At 35.9% G+C, this 20,091-nt stretch overlaps 2 protein-coding genes across 3 annotated transcripts in view; one reads left to right on the top strand and one right to left on the bottom strand.

The window, feature by feature from the left end:
* The first annotated feature begins 2,534 nt into the window (after nucleotides 1–2,534).
* cax2 (cation/H+ exchanger protein 2) lies at nucleotides 2,535–14,083 on the top strand. Of its 2 annotated transcripts, none has more exons than XM_036212467.1 (20): nucleotides 2,535–2,780; nucleotides 4,311–4,370; nucleotides 4,504–4,610; nucleotides 4,682–4,796; nucleotides 5,003–5,119; nucleotides 5,204–5,265; nucleotides 6,009–6,161; nucleotides 7,563–7,754; nucleotides 7,827–7,926; nucleotides 8,011–8,152; nucleotides 8,225–8,408; nucleotides 9,198–9,297; nucleotides 11,070–11,179; nucleotides 11,262–11,293; nucleotides 11,498–11,610; nucleotides 11,690–11,835; nucleotides 11,904–11,998; nucleotides 12,068–12,146; nucleotides 12,236–12,344; nucleotides 13,286–14,083. In XM_036212467.1, the coding sequence occupies exons 1-20, from the start codon at nucleotides 2,711–2,713 to the stop codon at nucleotides 13,357–13,359; spliced, it is 2,160 nt and encodes a 719-aa protein (XP_036068360.1). In that variant the 5' UTR covers nucleotides 2,535–2,710; the 3' UTR covers nucleotides 13,360–14,083. The 2 variants fall into 2 exon arrangements, with proteins under 2 accessions (XP_036068360.1, XP_036068359.1); XM_036212466.1 differs by having other exon boundaries at nucleotides 2,536–2,780; nucleotides 4,311–4,433.
* LOC112152903 (kelch domain-containing protein 10) overlaps nucleotides 13,685–20,091 on the bottom strand; it is a 7,297-nt gene continuing 890 nt past the window's right edge. Inside the window, exons 2-10 of the mRNA XM_024282754.2 lie at nucleotides 19,462–19,554; nucleotides 19,124–19,345; nucleotides 17,687–17,841; nucleotides 17,464–17,612; nucleotides 16,470–16,554; nucleotides 16,324–16,390; nucleotides 16,204–16,251; nucleotides 15,980–16,119; nucleotides 13,685–15,256 (exon numbers count right to left, since the gene is read on the bottom strand). Of these exons, the coding sequence (XP_024138522.1) occupies nucleotides 15,047–15,256; nucleotides 15,980–16,119; nucleotides 16,204–16,251; nucleotides 16,324–16,390; nucleotides 16,470–16,554; nucleotides 17,464–17,612; nucleotides 17,687–17,841; nucleotides 19,124–19,345; nucleotides 19,462–19,554 (1,169 nt within the window). The 3' untranslated portion in view covers nucleotides 13,685–15,046. The remainder of the gene's footprint in view (nucleotides 15,257–15,979; nucleotides 16,120–16,203; nucleotides 16,252–16,323; nucleotides 16,391–16,469; nucleotides 16,555–17,463; nucleotides 17,613–17,686; nucleotides 17,842–19,123; nucleotides 19,346–19,461; nucleotides 19,555–20,091) is intronic.

The raw sequence follows: 20,091 nt of genomic DNA, 5'->3' as shown, positions 1-20,091 counted from the left end.
AATCAATATTGATTACAACAATAAAACTTTAAATTTGCATTTTCCAATCTCGAACATATTTTTTTGTGAATGAATATTTGGTTTAATTAATAATTTCATTTAAAAAGATTGTTTGGAAAATTATGTACCGAGAAGTAGGGAAAATAGGCTTAAAGAATTTGACTTTTTTATTTTATTTTATGTGAAATAAAGAAATGGAAAGACAAAAAACTTTTTTTCAATTAAAATTTTCTGTTAATTTCTTAAGTTATACTCATGTTTGACCATATAGTGGAGCTATTTGTCCATGACATAACATCTGATGAGGGGCCTGTGGCAATGTCAGACCACTCCTATTACATACATGTAATGGGAGTGGCAACATAGTTCAGTTAAATACAGAAAAAAATAAAACACATTGCTGTAACTTAAATCGTTATAACAAAAGCTAAAACATATTTGGAATTATGAACAGTTGAATTATGTGTGAATTATGTGTTTAAGAGATGTTAGTCAATAAAAACCCCAAAGCAAAACAGTACAAAGGATTTCATGACATAATATGTAACAAAAGAGTGTCAGAAAAAATTTAGCTGACTCTCTTTACTGCAAAATTAGGGGAAAAGGTCTCATGCATCACGAAACAAAAGATATATCAATAGTGTGACGAATAATAAATTTTATGGAAAGATTAATGTCAAATCATTTGAAGAGAAAGAGCATTTATCTTGGTTTGGACTTGCATTCATATAGGATCATTTTGACAACAATCAAACAATCTGTTAGAATCACCTAGACTCAGGTGGAATAAACTGTAATGACTTGGATTAAACCAATCAACATTCAATTAGCTTGCTTTGATGTTTTGTTCTGTTTGATGCAATTCTGAGACAAAACTTGGTTTCGAATGGTGATTTTCAAAGTGTAAAATGTTTTCATTGATCCAGACAAAGTGTTAAAAAAACACTGTCACAAAACACCACAGCATCAATGTAATCATTCAATCACACCACAGACATGATGCCCTCGAGGCCCTAATATGCCGTCTTACAGAAGGATCCTCTTCTTAAGGTCAAAAAGGCAATACAGACAAAAGCATAAAATTTTACTCCAAAAGGCAACAATTAATAGTAAACGCATTTTTTAAAATAACCATATCTATATTTTTTATGAGAGACACAATGCGAAAAGTATTGCAAGCTAGTTAATGCAGTAGTTCACTAAATGCAAAATATATAAAAAGAAATACAATTACAAAAATAGCACACATTTCAACTACATAAGATATGAACTTTCATATTAGAGAAAATGATTAGACTGCTAATTGTTTTAAAGGAAACAATATTGTTCATACTTGTAATTTGAAGATTATAAAGGGTTTCTGCCACAACTTGCAGCCAAAGGGGAATGAGTGCATTTAAAAAAATATTTGACTGATTTATAAAGATCACTTCATACACTTAAATTGTCATCTTTGTAAATAACAGCAAAGGCTAAGTACCTTGTGGCCCTAAGACGACTTGAATGTAAACATAATGATTAAATAGATAACTTCTTGGTAGTTTTAAGATTAAATTCCAGTTTTTCAGTTATTTTCTTTCAATTGAAAAAATATATATTTTTAAGCTCAACCCTTATAGACAAAATATGTTGGGTTTTGGAGGTACGAGATGAAATGTAGCAGTAAGAAATTTAATATGTTTCTAAATCTTTATAAAAAATACATAAAAGGACAGAATTCTGGGAAAAAAGTCAGAATTCCGAGAAAAAAAAGTCAGAATTCTGACTTTAAACTTAGAATTATCCATACCCGTTTAATTCCTCCATGGCCTTAATCCTCTTATGTAGAACAGAACACAGAACAATAACTAATTTTTCAAGATAAACGCCTGGGTAGTTATTATAGGAAAAAAATAGAAAAAAAAAAAACAGAGGTAAAATCATGACAATCTATCTAGTTGTGAAACTTTATTTTTTGTGTTTGGACAAAATGAAATATTGTAAATAATGATGGATTTGGGAAAATAAACCAAATAAATTTGGAGCTTTATCACTACATTTAGTTTAATTAGTATAATATTTTCTTTGTAAAATCAGGAGATGTGTAAAACAGATTTGTAAAGGTATAATGTTCATAATATCATTTTTTTTTTTTTTTTTTTTCAAAATGTAGCACATAGAAAGAATAAATGATCCAATACCGAGAATTACAGAATAATTAATTTGAACTTGCCACGGGGTAACAAAAGAAAGGAATCATAATAATGATAATAAAATATGATGCCAAACAAGTCCAGGCTTCGACTGTCCTAACAGCTTTTGCATTGGATTTTCATTAATTTGCAAAACAATTTCTTTGTGAACATTAAAAAAACTCTGGCTTTTTTAATAACAGTTAGATTTCTACATATATAGTATTTAGCCATAATTATCAATACATTAAGTAAATATATTCTTTCAAAATCAACCTTTTCTTAAAATAACCAAAAACAACGTGTTCATAAAATAAATCTATTTTACAGCAAGACAAGTGTTAGCTTAATTGTGGGCTTGCCTTGTTTCATTTTTGACTACATTTCCCAACATTCTAGGCGGCACAACATCCGCTTTGTGTAGCGGAGCGACAGAAGCGCCTGATCTGATTGAGGGGGAGGTGTGTTAGGCTAAAGTGTGTCACTGTGGGGTGTTTTATTCGTTAAATTATTTATTGTTTGGTCTTCACGCGGCGGGAATGTCTCTGTCGTCCACGCAGAGCTCAGACACGACCAGTCGCAGGAGGAGGCCGACAGAATTGACATTAGGTGAGCTCGTTACTCAGATTAGAAACTTAATTTGTAGCTGCTAACTGTGGCGTTCCATGTTCTTTAATTACAATACATTACTATTTGATTTTGCCCGGCCTTTTTCCGTGTTATTTGTTGAGACAAAAAGCCACAAAACGTTGGAAAATTTCTGAAAAATCTCAATGTATTGATGTATTTAGGGTTCACGCCCCCTAAGTAGCTACGTCACCACACATTTATAAAGCGGTGACCTCATTTTTATTGACAAGAGCTATAATATAAACGTGTAGAAATAGGTTTATAAGCTTGAAGATAAAAGTTTACAAGTTTAGCTAACGATCAATGGTGGAAATCGTCTTTTTTTAATTTCAACAAACTTTATTGACAAATTTTGCACATACAAAATATCATACAGTGAAACTCCTTAGTACAAACCAACACAAGTTGAGATCACAAGTAAAGTAAAAACAACTTTTGAACATATAAACTTGTCGGAAGGTTGAATAACAAAAAAAATCAAAAGAAGCAAAAATTATGGAATTCATCTTTTATTTTATGTCTTTTAAGACATCAAGCTGGTGGTAAAATTTTGATTTACGCCTTAATTTACAACAATTTTAGTTAATTTATTTTTACAATTATTATTTTTTTTTGTCAGCTTAACCTGCTTTAAGTCCAATTTCCGAATGTCAAACTTTAACTGATTTTTGCAGAAGAGTCTGGGTTTTTGCATCACACTGAGTAGAAGTATATTTGGATATACATCTGCAGTTAAGGCATAATAGTAATTGCATCTTGTTGTGGGTTTTTTCTGTCAGATGGTGCTGGTTTATTGCACAAGGTGGATGAAATGAGGAATAGAAAACAAAATTAGCAGTTCCGATTTTGACACTTTCTGACGGTCTGGCTGAAGACAAACCACTTCGTTTTTGTGAAAACCACAAAGCTGGTTTCTAAACAAAGAAAAAGTACATTTGTTTTGTAGAAGACAATTTAAAACAGACTCAAATGGTATTGTGCATGAGCTCTAAATAAAATAGATACAATAAATTCAATTTAAGTAATGAAATTAATGAAACTCAGAATGACAGTAATGGGAAAAAGAGAAGACATATTTGTTTTATGTTCAAATTTACCTAAATTATACTAACTATATGTTATATACTGGTACATAATTTGTATTGGTATATAAAGAAAAATGTGCTTTTTCTGTCTTATCCATAAATCAAAAGTTTGATCATTCAAAATAAATAAATATTTTTGAAACAGATAAGATGATTTTAATTTAAAGATTGGTTGTATTTTAATGTATATTTTTTGCAATCATAGTGATGGCCTGGAACCAAATTGTGAGATTGAGATTTTTTCTTTAATCTGGACAGTTTGCCACATTTAAAAACAATAAAATCTACTGTCTGTTCTGGGAGGAGCTGCTAAAATCATACATAACCACAAAATATTTGTTAGGGCTTCTGGAGAAATATTTTTCTTCATTTTTTTTAAATTATATGGAGAGAGATGAATTTGTCTCTTATTTTGTTGTCGCAGATTCTTCAGGCGGTCATGATGGTCACGAGGAGCTCCATGAACAGCTCATGGCGTCAAACAGTTGTGTTTCGTCTCCACACCTTTCGTCATGTCCTGCAGTAAAATGCATGCCTGCACATCCATGTTAGTACCGTGTCGCATGCATAGACTCTGAAGAAATAGTGTTTGCAGGTGTTCCTTTTGTTCCCCGCAGGCACAAGCCATCATGCTTGTGAAGAAAGCTGGGAGATAATCCCGAACAAGAGAACCATAAAAGCTGAGAACGAGGTGGAAGCCAACAAACTCGTCAATAACTACAGAGTAAGTAATGAGTGGGTTTTTCCATCACAAGTGAGAGGTCAGAAAATGCTTGACTCAGTTTTGGTGTGTAGTTTGGTTTCAGAAAATGGAAGAGCCACGTGACAGAGCGGCCGTTCGAAGGGCGCTCAGATGTGGTGAAGGAGCTTTACTCTGAGCTGAATGTCATTAAACCACACTCGGGTCCAGGTGCTGATTTATTTTGTTGGATTTGAAGTTGAAAAAAGATTGTTGCATCTTGAAAAAAGATCATACAAAAAGAAAAGGGTCTAAAAGACTCATTGTTACCTTGAGTATAACTGAAAAACACAATCATTTACCAAAACATGATACATTTGTGTGATTATTTCTCCTAAATGCTTTTATGTTTTTGTTGTCCATCCCCCTGTCATCAGGTCAGTTCATTACGTTTGGAAATATAGTCTATGTTTTCCTCTTCGGTTGGTGGGTGTCTCTGGCACATCTTTTGGTCGGCACGTTCATGTTCATTACTATAATTGGGATTCCCTATGGTGAGTAAGTCCATCAGAGGCCGGCGGTTTTTATTATTTCTCTAATCTGTTTGTTTTACTCTTGTTTATTCTCGCATTCTTCAGGTAAGCTGTGCTGGACGTTGTGCGGCTACTTGCTGTGGCCATTTGGCAGCACAGTTCATGAGGTACTGCTCAGCTTTAGTGTTTTTCTTCTGTCCCAACAGGGAGATCAGAACAATCAAGATACAAAACTGAACCAAATAAAGCACTGGCTGGAAGAGCAGCTTCTACACCCCCTTATTCCCCCCTCTGACCTCCTGGTCAGAGTTGCAAGCGACAAATTCATAAAAATAACTCTTTGTTCAAAATGGTGGCTTTTCTTTTGGTTTTATCTCCATAGCAACCATTTTATTTTTCTGTCGCCTGGGGGTGATGAACAGGTCGATGTAATTTTTAGAAGAATCGGCAGAAGTAAACTTTTGGATTTCCTTGGCAACGGAGGTTTTGTGTTAACCACGCCCACATTCCCAATCTGTTCATATCGTATGTCATATCGTTTTGTTCAGCTTGAGCCAATGATTTGTGTATTCAAGTTTCACAATAATCTGGTAAAAAAAATATGAAAGTAACAGAGGACTGCCACTTTTGCAAGCTAGTCGCTCAATATCCACAAACTTTGTTTCCAACATTTTTTTCCCCAAGTAGCTTATCAATGATATACGAGGAGTTAGGAGGCAATACCGTCATTGAAATTCCTTGGAGTTTAAATTTGTAGAAAGTGCAAAAAAGATTTTCTTGTGTGTGAGAGGGAATTTAAAGATGGTGGCCTCTTTCCGAGGTCAAAGGTCAATAGGGATCTGTTATTGTTAAATTCATAATTGTCTTTTTATTGCACTCATCTGATTTGATTTTGTGAATGTTTTTCCAGATTGGGAAAACCTTAAGGAGATGCTGTGAACAAGCGCCAGACTGTGAGTGCACTGTAGACCTGGATGAGGACAGTTCTCCGGTTCTGTTGCCATCACCGACAGAAATATCTGATCCAGAGCTGCTAGAGCGACCCCAACGCACCCCCTATTGGGTAAATCTTCAAACTTACATACAGCATGACCAATAGGAGTTTGAGAATTTCTCCCATATGTTTAAATTCAGTTCAGCAAATACCAAACGTAGGGGTGTAACAATTCATTTTAACGATTCGATTCACATCATAATTTGTGGGTTGCCGATATGATTAGTTCAATTTGAATGATTCAATCCACTGACCTAAAATTGATTTAGGACATCTTTAGCAAAAAGTTCAACCAGTGTGAATCAGACTACAACCATATGTGCATATCCAGAAATATCAGCAAATTTGGCAGGTGGCATTTGCAGTCGGGAGGCGGGAGTTGCATTTTTACACCCCGTGTGGTGGCTGCAGAGGTTTTAAGAAAAAGTAGAAAATGTAAAGCATCTGGGCGATTTGATGATCAGTCAGTGGCTGCACGGACACATTTTGAGATTGCACGGTGGCTATCCAGTCAGTGACAGGCAGGGATCAGCAGATCTGATTGGACGATGTGTAAATGACCACCAGCCACCAAGTTACATTGTGTTATATTCTGTTTACAAAATTAAAAAATATAGTATTTTACGAGTAATTGAATGAATTACTTGAGGTTTTACAAATCATTTTAATGTCTATTATTCTATGTTTGATATGTCTTTGCATGGATATAAAACTCTTACCTTGTTTATGAATATGTCTAGCTTTGATTGCTTGAAATAAACCATTTCCAATCCAATTTGCAATTTGAAAATGCATTTTGCATTTTAGATTTCAATATGAAAAGTTACAAGTCAATCTTAAATATTCTAAAATAAAATCATAAATAAAAGCAAAATCCATTGCATTTTGAATTGTCTGAGGTTTTTGGCGCCAAAATTCAAATGAAAATCCTTTTTGCAGTTTACAATTCAGTGTTGAATTTTGCTATGCATTTTGGAAATGCAGTTTATAGTTTACAATTCTATGCTTAAAAAATGAAATTTCGTGACATTGTTTGTTTTCAATTCATGTTAAAGTAACCTAAAATTTATTACATTTTAATTTGTGTTTCTGTCGAAATTCAAATGAAATTGCAAAAAAATCCCCCTCCTACTGTAATGCCTTTTATTTTACAAAATGTCACTTTTTCTCACCCAAAATTGAAATTGATGTGTAATCTGTCAGACTCTCATCTGGGCAGGACCCACTTCCTGCCTATTTTTTTTACTAAACCCCGCCTCCACTTCCTTTGGTCGACCAATTGAAAATATTAAAGACTGTCAACCAACCAATGAAATTGATCCATTTATTTTTTTAAACAACTTTACAATGATATTGGTGGATTCGATTAACAGTTTTCCTCAGACGGAGCGATCTGGTTGGATCGTAGGAGTATAAATCGATTAATCAATGAATCGGTACTCCAATAACCAAACGTATCTTCATTTGTAGCATCGCCTCTCCACCTACGTGTGGCTGCTGCTGGGATACCCTCCCCTGGTGATTGTTCACTCTCTGGCCTGTTTCATCTCCTGGATCCTGGTTTTCACCATCCCAGTTGCCAAACTGAACGCTCAGACTCTGAGTGTCATTCTGCTGTTGCCTCCTGAGGATGTCTCCATCTCCAGCAGCTCCCAGAGACAGGTACTGGGCTCAGTCTTGTTTCTCAGTATGGAATAACTGCTCACTCAGGAGGGATGTCCACTTGAATTTTAGCATCACGGCTATGAGACCAGAGCACGTTTGTGCTGCTACCACGCGGCTAACTGGTACTACTACAAGTACACTGTTGATGGGATCAACGTTTTTGCCGTCAGTATCCTTTACTAGCGTAGTACATGAATGTGTGTGTACACCAATACAGCATTTTAAGATCTGTTGTCTTTAACCGCCGTGTCAGACCTCCTTCCTCTGGTCATAGTTGCTCTTGTCATTGGGTATGTGGACAGAGGAAACCAGTGGGCCAGCTCTGATGTCAAATTTGCCACAGCTGTTGGCTCCATCATTCCTCTGTCTTATTATATTGGCATGGGAATTGCAAGGTAAGCAGTTTTTCTTCAAGAAAATGCTTTTCGGAAGTCACTAAAAGACGTTAACACTGTTACTGTCTGCAGTATCTCCGCACAGAGTAACTTTGCAGTGGGCGCCGTGGTCAACGCCACCTTTGGGTCAATCACAGAACTGACGTTTTACATCACAGCCCTGCTCAGAGGCCACCGCGAAAACAACCCGTGTCTGCAGGAGGTTGTGAAGGCGGCGCTGACGGGCACCCTGCTCGGATGCATCCTCTTCATCCCAGTGAGTCAGCCTGGACTGTATAATCACTGGACAGCCTGACCCCTCCCCCCTCGCTTTCCAAACAGGAAGTACCTGCTGGCTCCAAGAAGCCAAAATCCCATAAACTCCTATTGAGAAATAAACAATAATTCTATTTGTTAGAATAATCATTCTTACTCTGATACATTTTTCCAAACATCTTCTTGCTAATCTTAATTTTTTTTTTTCTTGATATATCTTTTTTCTTTATTGCAAGTTATTAAAGTTATAAACTGACCAATCAGATGCCTCAGTAAAAGCATGTTGTGGCTTCAAACTAGCTCACTCCTGATTGGTGACAATAGTTGCCATAGAAACAAATTTAAATATTTATGAACCATGTTAATACCAGATTACACATATAAAAAATTATGCTAAGTCAAATAATTTAGTAAGAAAATAATTTTTTTGAGATCTTTATTTTCTTTTGGAGTATTTCTGAAGTTGAATACATTTTTTTGACTTTTTTAGTAGCAAAAAACATTGTGCTAAAGTGTGAACCAACCAAACTCTGTCATCCGAATATATGAACCGACGAAATCAAGACAAAGATATAATCTAGTGTTTGCTCTAAAACATTGTTGTGACTCCTAAGTCTTATATTAAAACATTTGTAAATTTTAGGGGGAATAGGCTAAAACGGAAAATGTTTACTCAAATGATATTTTATTCATGTAATATGTAATCTAACGTTTTTTGACTGTTCAGCTGTCTGTTTTGTCCCTGTAATTTGTAGCATGTAACAGAGGAAAGTTCCCTGTCTGTTCTCAGGGCATTTGCATGATAATTGGAGGCTTGAAGCACAGTGAACAAAGGTTTAACAGTCGTTCTACGGGCGTGAGCTCTGCCCTGCTTTTCATTTCTGTTGGAGGTAAGTATCTGAACACCAGTCCACGTGATCAGTCACTTTAACAAATATTTATAGCTGTAGAAAGTTTGAGTATGCTGTAGCTAAACCCTAAAAAAGAGCAGTCGAAAGGCGGAGTTTTCTTAATTTTGACTCAAACAAGTTTTTAAAATGGTTTAATTGGTCAAAACTATTGATGACAATGTAATACTCGCGCTCAGGTACAACTGTCAGATCAATAGCATTCAAACCAGTTGAATCAGGTGACTGTAAAAACGCAAAAGTGTTTTTTTATGGAAGAATTTTTTTATACTGTTCTGTATAAAACCTGTGTTTATGATTTATTTATTTAAACTCGATTAGTTCTTCCATTTGAGGAACTGCAACTTTGGGTACTTTCGTGTTGTATGGAAGTTTTTTTTTTATATATATACCCAGAAGTGGCAAAAACTGATCACTCAATATGCAATTTGACCATTCATTTTGAAAATGCATTATAAAATGTATTTAAAAATTAAATTTTAATACATAGTTTACTTTAAGTTATTTTTTAAAACTTAAAATCTATGCATTTTAATTTGCACGGCCATTTTTCCACAATGTTGAGTTTAAATTGGACATTGGTGCAAATTCTCAAGTTAAAAAATATAGCAATAGGTTATAAAATATGCATCTGTACATGGAAACACAACCTGTGGTGCAGTTTAAGCTACATGTTCATTAACAAACCTTGGAAATGGAGACCCTCAACCCTAGAACACTTTCACTGTAAAAAGTTACACTATCACTTTTACCGGCTAATTTTTACCCGTTATAATATACCCAGTAAAAAGTATTTCTCATAAGAAATAGATCAAATTATAACAACTTAGAGCAGTTTTCTTTTATTTTCAACTGTGGTTTATGTAACAAAATGAAAAAAAAAACAGAGATCAAAAAAGATCCTAAAAACATGCTAGAAAATTACTGAAAATCTTGATATTTTAGAAAAAAATTCCTAAAAAAATGATGATACTGGAGACTTGGCCTTAAGTCCACCCATTCCTGGGACATGTTAGACTTTACCCAGGGACTCATGACAAAAAAATGCAACATATTGAATATAAATGTAAATGGATGTAAATATTTTGCAGAAGGGTTAAAGATGAGGAATAGTTCAAAAACTGTTTTTTTTTTCACAATTTTACTTTTCGCAGAGTAAAATAAAATAATTTAATACAGTAAAATATACCCTATTTTCACAAGCATCAATATTTTTACATTTAAAACTTTATGTATATAATGATCAACAATATAGTTTTATTTTTTTGCCACTAGATGTCGCCAAAACATCTTAGAAAAAACACAATGAAACAATAACGTTTTTTTTTCCTCATCTTTTTTTTTCATTTCTTTCAAAAATAATATAATTTTTGTTGAAAAAAAAACGTAAATTTAGACTTCCCCTCAGTTTCTTTTGTCAGACTGTTTTACTAAAAAGTTTTTGATTTTATTTATTTAGACCTTTTAATTTCTTTTGTTTATTTTTTTGTTCATTTTATATTTCAGTTACATTAGACAATAAGAAGGCAGCTTAAGCTCAAGTATTATTGGATCGATATAATGTCAATAAAATCCACCTGTCACCTCTGCTATTTAACTTAAAAAAGATCCAATCTTAGGGAACTTGGTGTCAGAGTTAAAAAAATTGACTTTTTTTGTCTACTGCTTTGGATGTTAGAATCTTTTCAAATTCCAGCTCTGCTAATGAGTGAATTTGTCAAACTTACCCCTGCTTTTCTGTCTGTCTGTGGCAGGTGTGTTTGCCCCCACGCTCTTCTCAAAGGCTTATGGGAACCTGGTGTGCGACTCCTGCACCAACTCCAGCAGCGGCCTGTTTGTGTGCCACAACTGCCACTACGATCTGGTCATTAGCAACAAGAGTCTCAGATTCTCGCTCTGATTCACGTGTTCTTTGCTGTAACTCAGATTTTTGTCTGCATCCACAGAAAAACAGTACGCTGTTCCACAGCCATGTCGAGTGAGTTTTCTTCTTTTCCTCACGTCTTTTTCTACAATCACAAAGTGCTCAATAATAAAATATTAAGCCACGTGCACAAAGAAGTTTCTCGATGTACACACAAATTAAAAAGTAGCAACATTTTAAGAATTTTTTATTCCATTATTTCAGAGATTTTTTAAAATGCCAAAAAATTAAACCTTGGTTTGTTTTTTTTCCCTCCAGGCCACTGGTGTACTCAGTGTCCACCCTCCTGCCTATCGCCTACATCATTGGTTTGATTTTCACCCTGAAGACACACTCCCACATTTACAACATTCACGTTGGAGAAGGACAGGGTACAACGCGTCTAAAGTTTCTCCTAAAGGGGACATTTGTTGATAGAGTGCAGCTTCATCTCTCTTTGTGTTTGTGCAGTGACTGAGCACCATGAGACGGTGGTCCACTGGTCGCGGTGGCGGTCTCTGGTCATCCTCATCATAGCCACCGTCCTCACATCCGCCTGTGCAGATCTCACTACGGAGCACATCCAGCCCATACTGAGCCAACCAAACATCTCGCAGGTCAGCATCTGAGCGAAGCAAACCATTTTTAGACTTAGATTCTCTGAACTTCTTTGATTTTTTTTTAGTACTTCATTGGGGTGACCGTTCTGGCGATGGTTCCAGAGATCCCAGAGATCGTCAACGGGATCCAGTTTGCACTCCAGAACAACATCAGTCTCAGGTAGCGGCCGGTTCATGATCGTACGTTAAAAGGGGATTTCGGTCTTTATTTCTGTTTGGTTTCTTGCAGTTTGGAGGTTGGGAGCTGTATTGCGGTTCAGGTCTGCATGCTGCAGATTCCAATCCTGGTCGTGTTTAACGCCTTCTGTGTAAGACGCCATTCTTCATTTCCTGTATGGATTTGAGAATTCCTGCAGGCTGTCTTTGTGTAATCAGACTCCGCCTCTGTGCTCCTCAGGATGTGGGCTTTGAACTGCTGTTCAGTGACCTGCACCTGTGGGCCAGTATATTCAGCGTGATTTTAGTCAACTACATCTTCATGGATGGCAAGTCGGACTATTTTCAGGGTGAGTTTTAGAGCACTTCAAGGTTTGGAAAGGGAAATTATATATTTCAGGTTGACCTCAAATATGTTCATATTAAAGTAAACCTCAAAATACATTTAAAACAACAAAATTGATAAATTGATGTATCTTCATTATCACACTCAAACATATTTTGACAATGATATTATGGTTACTGAGGCAAAGAGGTCAGACAAACGAGCATGTCTCCACTGACCAAAGCTACTTTTACATTGAATGTAAGCAGTTTTTATTGCTAATGTAATAATGTCTTTCTACTTTCACATACTAAAAGAAATATGTAAAAACACAAATTATTTGTAAAATGGCGCCCTTTTATCACCTCCATCACCCCACAGTCACTTTTAGCTAAAAAAATGTAACCTAAAAAAAAAAAAAAAAAAAAAAAAAAAATCCAGAATCCAATAGCTGAAAGTTGGATTTAGAATCAAATAAAATATACTTATAAGTTGTATTACATAAGGGACAGGTGATTACCAAGGATTTGGAAGATTTTGTTTTAGTAAGTTTTAGAGTTGTAATCATACAGAAGTAAGATGGGACTCTCGTGAATTTAAAACAAAATAAGTCACAAATAAATCTCTAAAAAAAAATTGGGTATTTAATGCTTAAAGTGGAAAAACATTTTCTGATAAGTTCAGAAACAATTTTTCATGGTATATTTTGTAGGGACCATCCTCAAAGTGGACCAAATTTAAAAAAAAAAAAAACAATTGTATGAATTTCAGTGGCATGCTAAACCATTTCTTACCTTGAAAGCTTTAGTTTGATATTACTTTAAAACTTTATATTTAAGAAAACAAGCATCAGTGCAGAATACAGTTGTATTTTGTGGTTTAAAACATTTAACCTCAATATCCTTCACTCATTTTCAATTTTCCTGTGTATAGCTCTGCTGTTTTGTTTTTTTTTTTTTCCTTCAGGTACAGCGCTGGTGGTCGTCTACCTCATCCTTTTGGCTCTCTATTTTTTTGCTCCATCTCCAGCCGGCTGTTGAACGCAACTTGTTCCGTTAAAAGTCAGAATTTTTAAGTGCGGTGACATTATCTGTGGATCTTTGACTGAATTTGAGAATGTATAATAGTTTAAGATTTTATGTACTTTTGATGACATCTTTTAATTTTAAAACAGTCGGCAGGAAGTTCTGCTAAAAGTTCTAGCTTAAAATAGTGTTTGTACTACTGAAAGAGAAAAAGCTGTTTTTATCATGCACAACTGATGTTTTCAGGTACTGTTGAAGGTTTGGACAACTACTGTAAGCCATACAATGTGATCAAACTAACTTGCACTTTATAGATAAAAAATGAATAAACATCAAATTGTAAAAAGTATTCGTCTGCGTTTTTATTGTTGACACAGACAAAAAAAATAAAAATACAAAACAGTGCAGTCTTATTTGCTTTGACAGATCTTTGTCTCCTCCCAAATGTTGAAATGAATTGACATGCAGGCCTAAGACGTGCACATGAACATCAGTTTGAATGCATTTATCCAGCAGATTAGTTTTCTATTTAAAAACAAAAGCAGATAAATAAAGCCATAACATTATAAAAAAGGTGTTTAAAAGAAAAGCACTTGGTTAAAAACATTAGATGGATGGAAATAAAAGGCTGAGTGTAAAGCTGGTGAATTGGTGGCAAACGTGCCAGGAAGGATCCACAGTATTTAAGAGTTTCAGTAACGTAACAGGAAAAAAATAGAGATTTAAAAAAAAAAAAAAAGATGATTTTAAGGGTTTTAAGCTCTTTACATTTATCACAGTATTTAGCATCTTTAGAACTTCTCACACAAGGATTAGAACTCCTTTAGATGCAAAATGTTCTAGAAAAACAGTGGAAAATAATAATAGCACTTAATGTGAGTTCTTGAGTGTGAAGGTTAAAGTGGAGTTCAGGCATAAAGTCAAAGAATAAATATATCAGCTGAAAGTTCTGGAAAACTGTTAGAAAATAGACAGCACACTCTTTTAGGTAATTATGAGGCTGAAAAAAAACTGCAATATATCAATGCAATTCAGACAGGAGTCAGGTCTATTTTAAATAATCAAAAGGCACAAAAAAAGTTAGAAACCTAAGAACCACTTTGGTCAAAGATGGAAAAATTCCCCAATTGTTGAGTACAATAAAGTTTCACAGTGATAAAGAGCGACTTCCAATTTGGTGAACAGAACTGCAGAAATATCAGGATTAAAAATGTGATTTTTAAGTATTGGACCTTATAAAATACAATGCAATTTCTTTGTCATGTAGGTTTTTCAAACTCGTTTCCACAAAAATTAAAGGCTAACTCCCATCATAAAAGATACGACAGCTAAATGTGACGAAATTCCATCTGCAAAATTGCAACAAGCCCTTTAACAAGCCGAAATGGGTTTACCTGAAGGACGGTTTGCTTTGCTCACTAGCGGGTGATTTCTCATGCTCCGTTTCTCCTGTGACGACACAAACTGACATGCATGTTTGAAATCACAAACTCAGGAAAAGTGTCTGAAGTGCATTGAGGTTGAAATCAGCACCCCGTCGGCTGTCTGCGCTGATAGCAGCATGACAAACTCAAAACTTTTTCACTCATATTTAAAAAAAAAAAAAAAAAAGTTAAAAATGAATTTTTTGTAGCCATCTTGGCTCCGTTTTACGACCTTCAGCCTCGGTGCGGCTTCGTCCGTTTCAGTCATTGTGTTGAGTCTATTTGAGCCTCTGGATTAGAGTGTGGGTCAGTCCCAGGCTGAGCAGCTGAAGCGTGGACAGCTGCGTTAAGTGAGGGAACATCTTCAGCAGCTTCTCCCAGGTCAGTTCTAGCAGGCTGGGCACCACCAGCCACACTTTATACAGAGAGGCGGTTCTTCGGTTACCAGAAATGTTGACCACACCGCCGTGGACGTACATGCAGCCAGCCTAACAAAAAAAGAGCAGTCAAAAGTTAAATAAGAAAAAAATACATTAAAAAAAACTCCCATTTGACATGAACTGACAAAATATGAGGAAATCAATTGAAAAATAAAAACAATTTTGTAGGTTCTTTTGAACAGTAAGATGAAAAATCACAAAGAAAACCAAGAAATAAACTTTAAAGATTATTTATCAGAGGGAAATGTTGTGGCTTTCATTACAAAAGGCAGTATTTTGTTTGCTTTGAGCAGCAGAGAAAGATGCCCAAGTTGGAGAAACTATGGATTCACGTTTATATTATATTTTGTTGCGTCATTTTATTTTGCTTTATTAGTCTATCACACATTAAAAATCAGACGAAGCTGAAGCTAGAGTAGAGAAAATCTTCCAAGTTCAAACATTTTACAGAGAATGAAGATTCAATCAAATCAAGTTGATGATTGGTGGAAACTTGTAAAGGAAACATTTGAGAATTCTCCTACAGGAAGGCCGAATTAGGTAGACATGCATTCAGAAACGTTATCACAGAAAATGTTCCTTTGTGTTGAAAAAATAATCAATGAATTATATATAGCACTTGTGTAAAGACGAAGTATGACCAATCTTTTTCCCCCTGATAGATAATCAGAGCCTGGATTGAGTGTTAAAATTGCATTTTATTCTACAACATCTCTACAACACTAACATCTACAGAAGACTAAAGATGTTATAGTATAACATCTCACTAACCGGAGTGACTGCTGCACAGTGAAAGTAAGCAGGTTCAGGCATGACAGCAGGAAGCTTCATCCACTGAAAGGTGCGCAGGTTCAGCCTCCACAGGTCTGACAGGATGCTCTCCCCGTTATAACCGCCACATACAAACACCTCTGCAGGTTAATGCAAATCACATGACACGCGTGAGTTCAAATATAACATGTCAGAATGCCAAGTCGGGTTGAGGGGTTTCTCACCGTCTTTGACCTGTACACAGCTGTGACAGCGGCGAGAAGCAGGATATCCTGGTAAAAATCAAAGATAAGAAAATAAGGTTTCTGATATATGGAAATATAAATCTGATTAGGATCACATACCTATTTTTTCATGGGGTTTAGTGACCATTTCTTCCCAGTAATTTGTCTCCAGGTTATATGCATGAATCTGAAAAACAGAAATGTTATAATATAAATAAGTGCTCCCCTTACTATGTCAAAAAGGCTCAACTTATCACTCCTCTTACTTTATCCAGTGAGTATGATGTCCAGGAAGTCCCACCTCCTAAAATGTATATTCTCTGTCCATCATGAGCCAGCTCATGCCTGTATCTAAAATGTAAAAATCATTAAAGTCCCCTCCCATGAAAATCGTGTTTTTTGAGTTTTTTAGGATATCTGTGAGGCATTTTCTTATAAAAGAGAACAAATGTAATAAGAAATAATTTCGCTTTTGCATTTCTGAGTATTTCTCCTTTTAAATTGCTGTCAATCAAACTGTTGCAGAAACGCTCTGTTTGAATTAATGAACAGTTAATACGTCAGAAGAGCTCTGCTGCACATGCGCTAAACCCCTCATCTGGCCCGGGTAGCGTATTTAGATCAGGAGCCAGAGAAGATAAGACGGCATTGACTGCGGTCAAATGAGCCACCATTCGCATTTTCATGGTCAAATCAGCCGTCGCTGGATTTCTTTGTGAGTTTCGTACAATACTTACGGTAGCAGGACTGAGAACGCTGCAAAAACTCTGCAAGACTCCACTGAGCTCTTGATGCGACCACGGAAATGCGAACGGCGGCTCATTTGACCGCAGCTGTAAAGTATTGTAAGTCTTTGAAAGTTCGGTCCATGAAGCTCCTCACTTCCTCGTCTGAGCTGACATCAAGCTCAAAATGATACTGCTAGACAATTTTGTGAAGCAGTGGTGATGATTTACGCTAGTGAGAGACAGAGCTACCATAATCAGATGGGGGAGGGGTTGGGTTTCCGAGACGGAGCAGCTCCAGTCAGGTCTAAAAGCCACGCCCCCTCAGAGGATATTTTGCAGACGCAGGCTTTAGATCAACATGAAAAATTGCTTTTTAAAGATATTTGGGTTGTGGGATATTGGCTAAAAATGTCATAATCATAATTAAAACACTACTGAGAATGTCGTTTTCAAATTTAAAAAAATTGTCATAGGTGGACTTTAAGGAATTTATGCAGTTGGGAATCTGATCCCTCAGCGATCACCTGCTGACCTCTCTTCAGGTAGATCTGAAGGTGTGTTGTTGGGTTTGAGATGGGTCCACTCTTTGGTGGTCAGGTCCAGCCTGTGCAGGTCGGTGCTGTAAAGGTAGCCTGTTGTCCCTCCAAACACGTACAGATAACCGTTTATAATGACCATCGCCTGAAAAAGTGGAGATTGTGAATGAATACTTGTGATCTTTGTGGCATTTGTGGCACTTCTGGTCCAAACGTTACCTGTCCGTAAATCTTGTTGGGTTTATTCCCTCTGCAGTTGAGCAAGTTCCAGCGTCGATACTGAACATTGCAGACGTGAACATCGTTACTATTGTTTTCACCAAAGGGAATCCCCGTGCCACCAAATACCAGAAGATTGTTTCCATGGATGACAGCTGCAACAGAGACAGACATCAACACTAATACAGAGAAAATCTTCAGCTACATTTACATGGTTATGTATGAGCTTTCAAGAACGAGCTAGTAGCTACATGACAACACGTAATGTTCACACTGGACAAGCAAGGAGGGGCTTCTTCTTCTTTTGTTTATTAGAACATGTCCGCTACCTACAGTTGGAAAAGGTTTGGTGCGAAATGTTGAAGCCGTACAAAAAGACTCAGGTCAGACACAAACCACAATTCATCCAACAAGATAAATTTTAAAATGGTTGACACTTCCATGAATTATCCCTATTGCGAAAATTTACTGTTTTGTCATTTCAAAAACTCAAAAAAGCATAATATTTTACAAAAGTCTTTCAAAATTCCATATTCAAACATGTAATTTTTTCTTTTACATAAATCAACATCACACTCTACTACCAAATAGACTTAAAGCTATTGATATTTCTGAATATTTGCATGTATTTGTGTAACCAACCCCTTGGCTGTTTGTTATTGTCACTGTATTTTACATTATTTACACATTTTTTATTGCGTTTCTTGTTTCTTGTGCTTTTGTTCAATAAATTTGGAAGAAAAAACATGGATGCCTCTCCTATGTCAATAACAAATCCAAGTTACTGATAGGTCAAAGTTCCGCTGTTTGACATTCAAGAAATCAAATGTTGAACTTGTTGAACGTTAAGACCAAAAACTGACTTAAAAACTAGCGCTGTATAAGCAGGGAGTTTTAAGCCCAGAAACCCAAAATGCAAGTTTTCAGGTGTTTACATAAGACTTTTCATTAAAAGTGGGCACTGGAATGCGAGTTGCCAAGGGCGATGTGAACACAGCTTTACAGATTTTCATGAAATTAAAATAAATATTGCTTGCTCAAGTTCTGCCTGATGATTCAGATTTTTAGATCTTAATTTTAAATTAATATTTTGTATAAAAAAACATTTTGATTGGCAGATCTAACCATCTGAAGAAAAAAAATGTGACATGATTTATACGTTTTAAAATAACAAACGATAAGTGAACACCATGTCTTTCAGGCACCCATCAGATCTATGAAAAGCATTGATAATGATGCATCCAGGTGTTAGAGATGATGTTAAAACACAAAGCTGAAGCACCCTCGTGGAACGGCTAGTCCCAACCAAGTTATATATTTATGCAAAAATTCACTTCAGCTGTAAAAAACGCTAAATAAGTAACGTGTAGATTATTGGATAGCATCTCTTAGAAATGAATGCAACCTCATACATAATAATAACATGTTAATGTTTACCCGACATAGAAGCCAGCTCTGTGGGCATGTATCCTTCTGTGCGGACCTGCTGCCAGGTGGCCGTGGCAAAGTGATACCGCCAAAGCTCCCTGAAAAGAGGGTAGTCCTCATTTTCAGAGCCACCTGCCTCTTCAAAGTCCGGGTTGTAACCTCCAAAGACGTACAAGTTGCTGCCGTCTGCAACACAGCGGTGCCCACTGCGAGCAGGAGGGATACAATGCCCTGTGAAAAAAATATATATATAAACAGCTGAAAACACTCATATAAATCAGTTATTCAAGTCTTTTAAGAGATGCAGAAGTGACTTTTTTGACCGGACACTAGCCAGGTTTTAGTACCCTCTCTCAGAAACCGGTTGGGGATGCGCAGGCTCGGACAGGTTGGGGAAAAGATGCGTCGCGCCTGAAGCCATCGCGCTCGTTTCTTGGAGCCTGAAAACCCAGCAGATGCACAGCAAACTTTAAATTACAATAAATGACACATTCAGAACATAATCATTAACATATTCAATTCTTCATGATGAACAAAATGTGTTTGTTATGGGTTTATGGTAAGAGTCAAGGGTTAGGGTTAAATTTACCGAGTGAGCATTTGGTTTGTGTTCAAAGTGACATTAATTTTCAGGTTTTACGCATCAACTGAGGACTAAAAACGAGCATTCAAATTAGGGGAAGCTCCTGAACTGAGACGTAAAAATGTTTTTTCTTTTTGCATCCAAAGATTTTTTAAATGCTTCTATATGGAGCTAAATCAGAGTCATAAAGATTTGAAACCCAAATAAACAACAAGTTGAAAGTGAAAAAAAATTGAAGCTGAAATTAAATTTATATTGGTATAGCAGAAAGTTTCAGACACTTATTTTTTTTTTTATCTTAAGCCCCAATATTTCAGCTTAAAATTTTTAAGTTGTTTTATCTGGGTTTCAAATCTTTATGACCGGAATTTGGCTCCATATTTTACATTTTTCT

Source organism: Oryzias melastigma, linkage group LG6 (assembly GCF_002922805.2).
Source record: "Oryzias melastigma strain HK-1 linkage group LG6, ASM292280v2, whole genome shotgun sequence".
In the NCBI taxonomy this organism is placed as follows: domain Eukaryota; kingdom Metazoa; phylum Chordata; class Actinopteri; order Beloniformes; family Adrianichthyidae; genus Oryzias; species Oryzias melastigma.
This window is presented reverse-complemented; position numbering and strand designations above follow the sequence as displayed.

Bases quoted from the DNA above. Each gene is read 5' to 3' on its own strand.
- cax2 (XM_036212466.1), top strand. From the start codon at position 2,711: ATGTCTCTGTCGTCCACGCAGAGCTCAGACACGACCAGTCGCAGGAGG. The intron at 2,781-4,310 runs GTGAGCTCGTTA...TTGTTGTCGCAG, and splicing joins GCCGACAGAATTGACATTAG to ATTCTTCAGGCGGTCATGAT. The intron at 12,345-13,285 runs GTGAGTTTTAGA...TTTTTCCTTCAG, and splicing joins CAAGTCGGACTATTTTCAGG to GTACAGCGCTGGTGGTCGTC.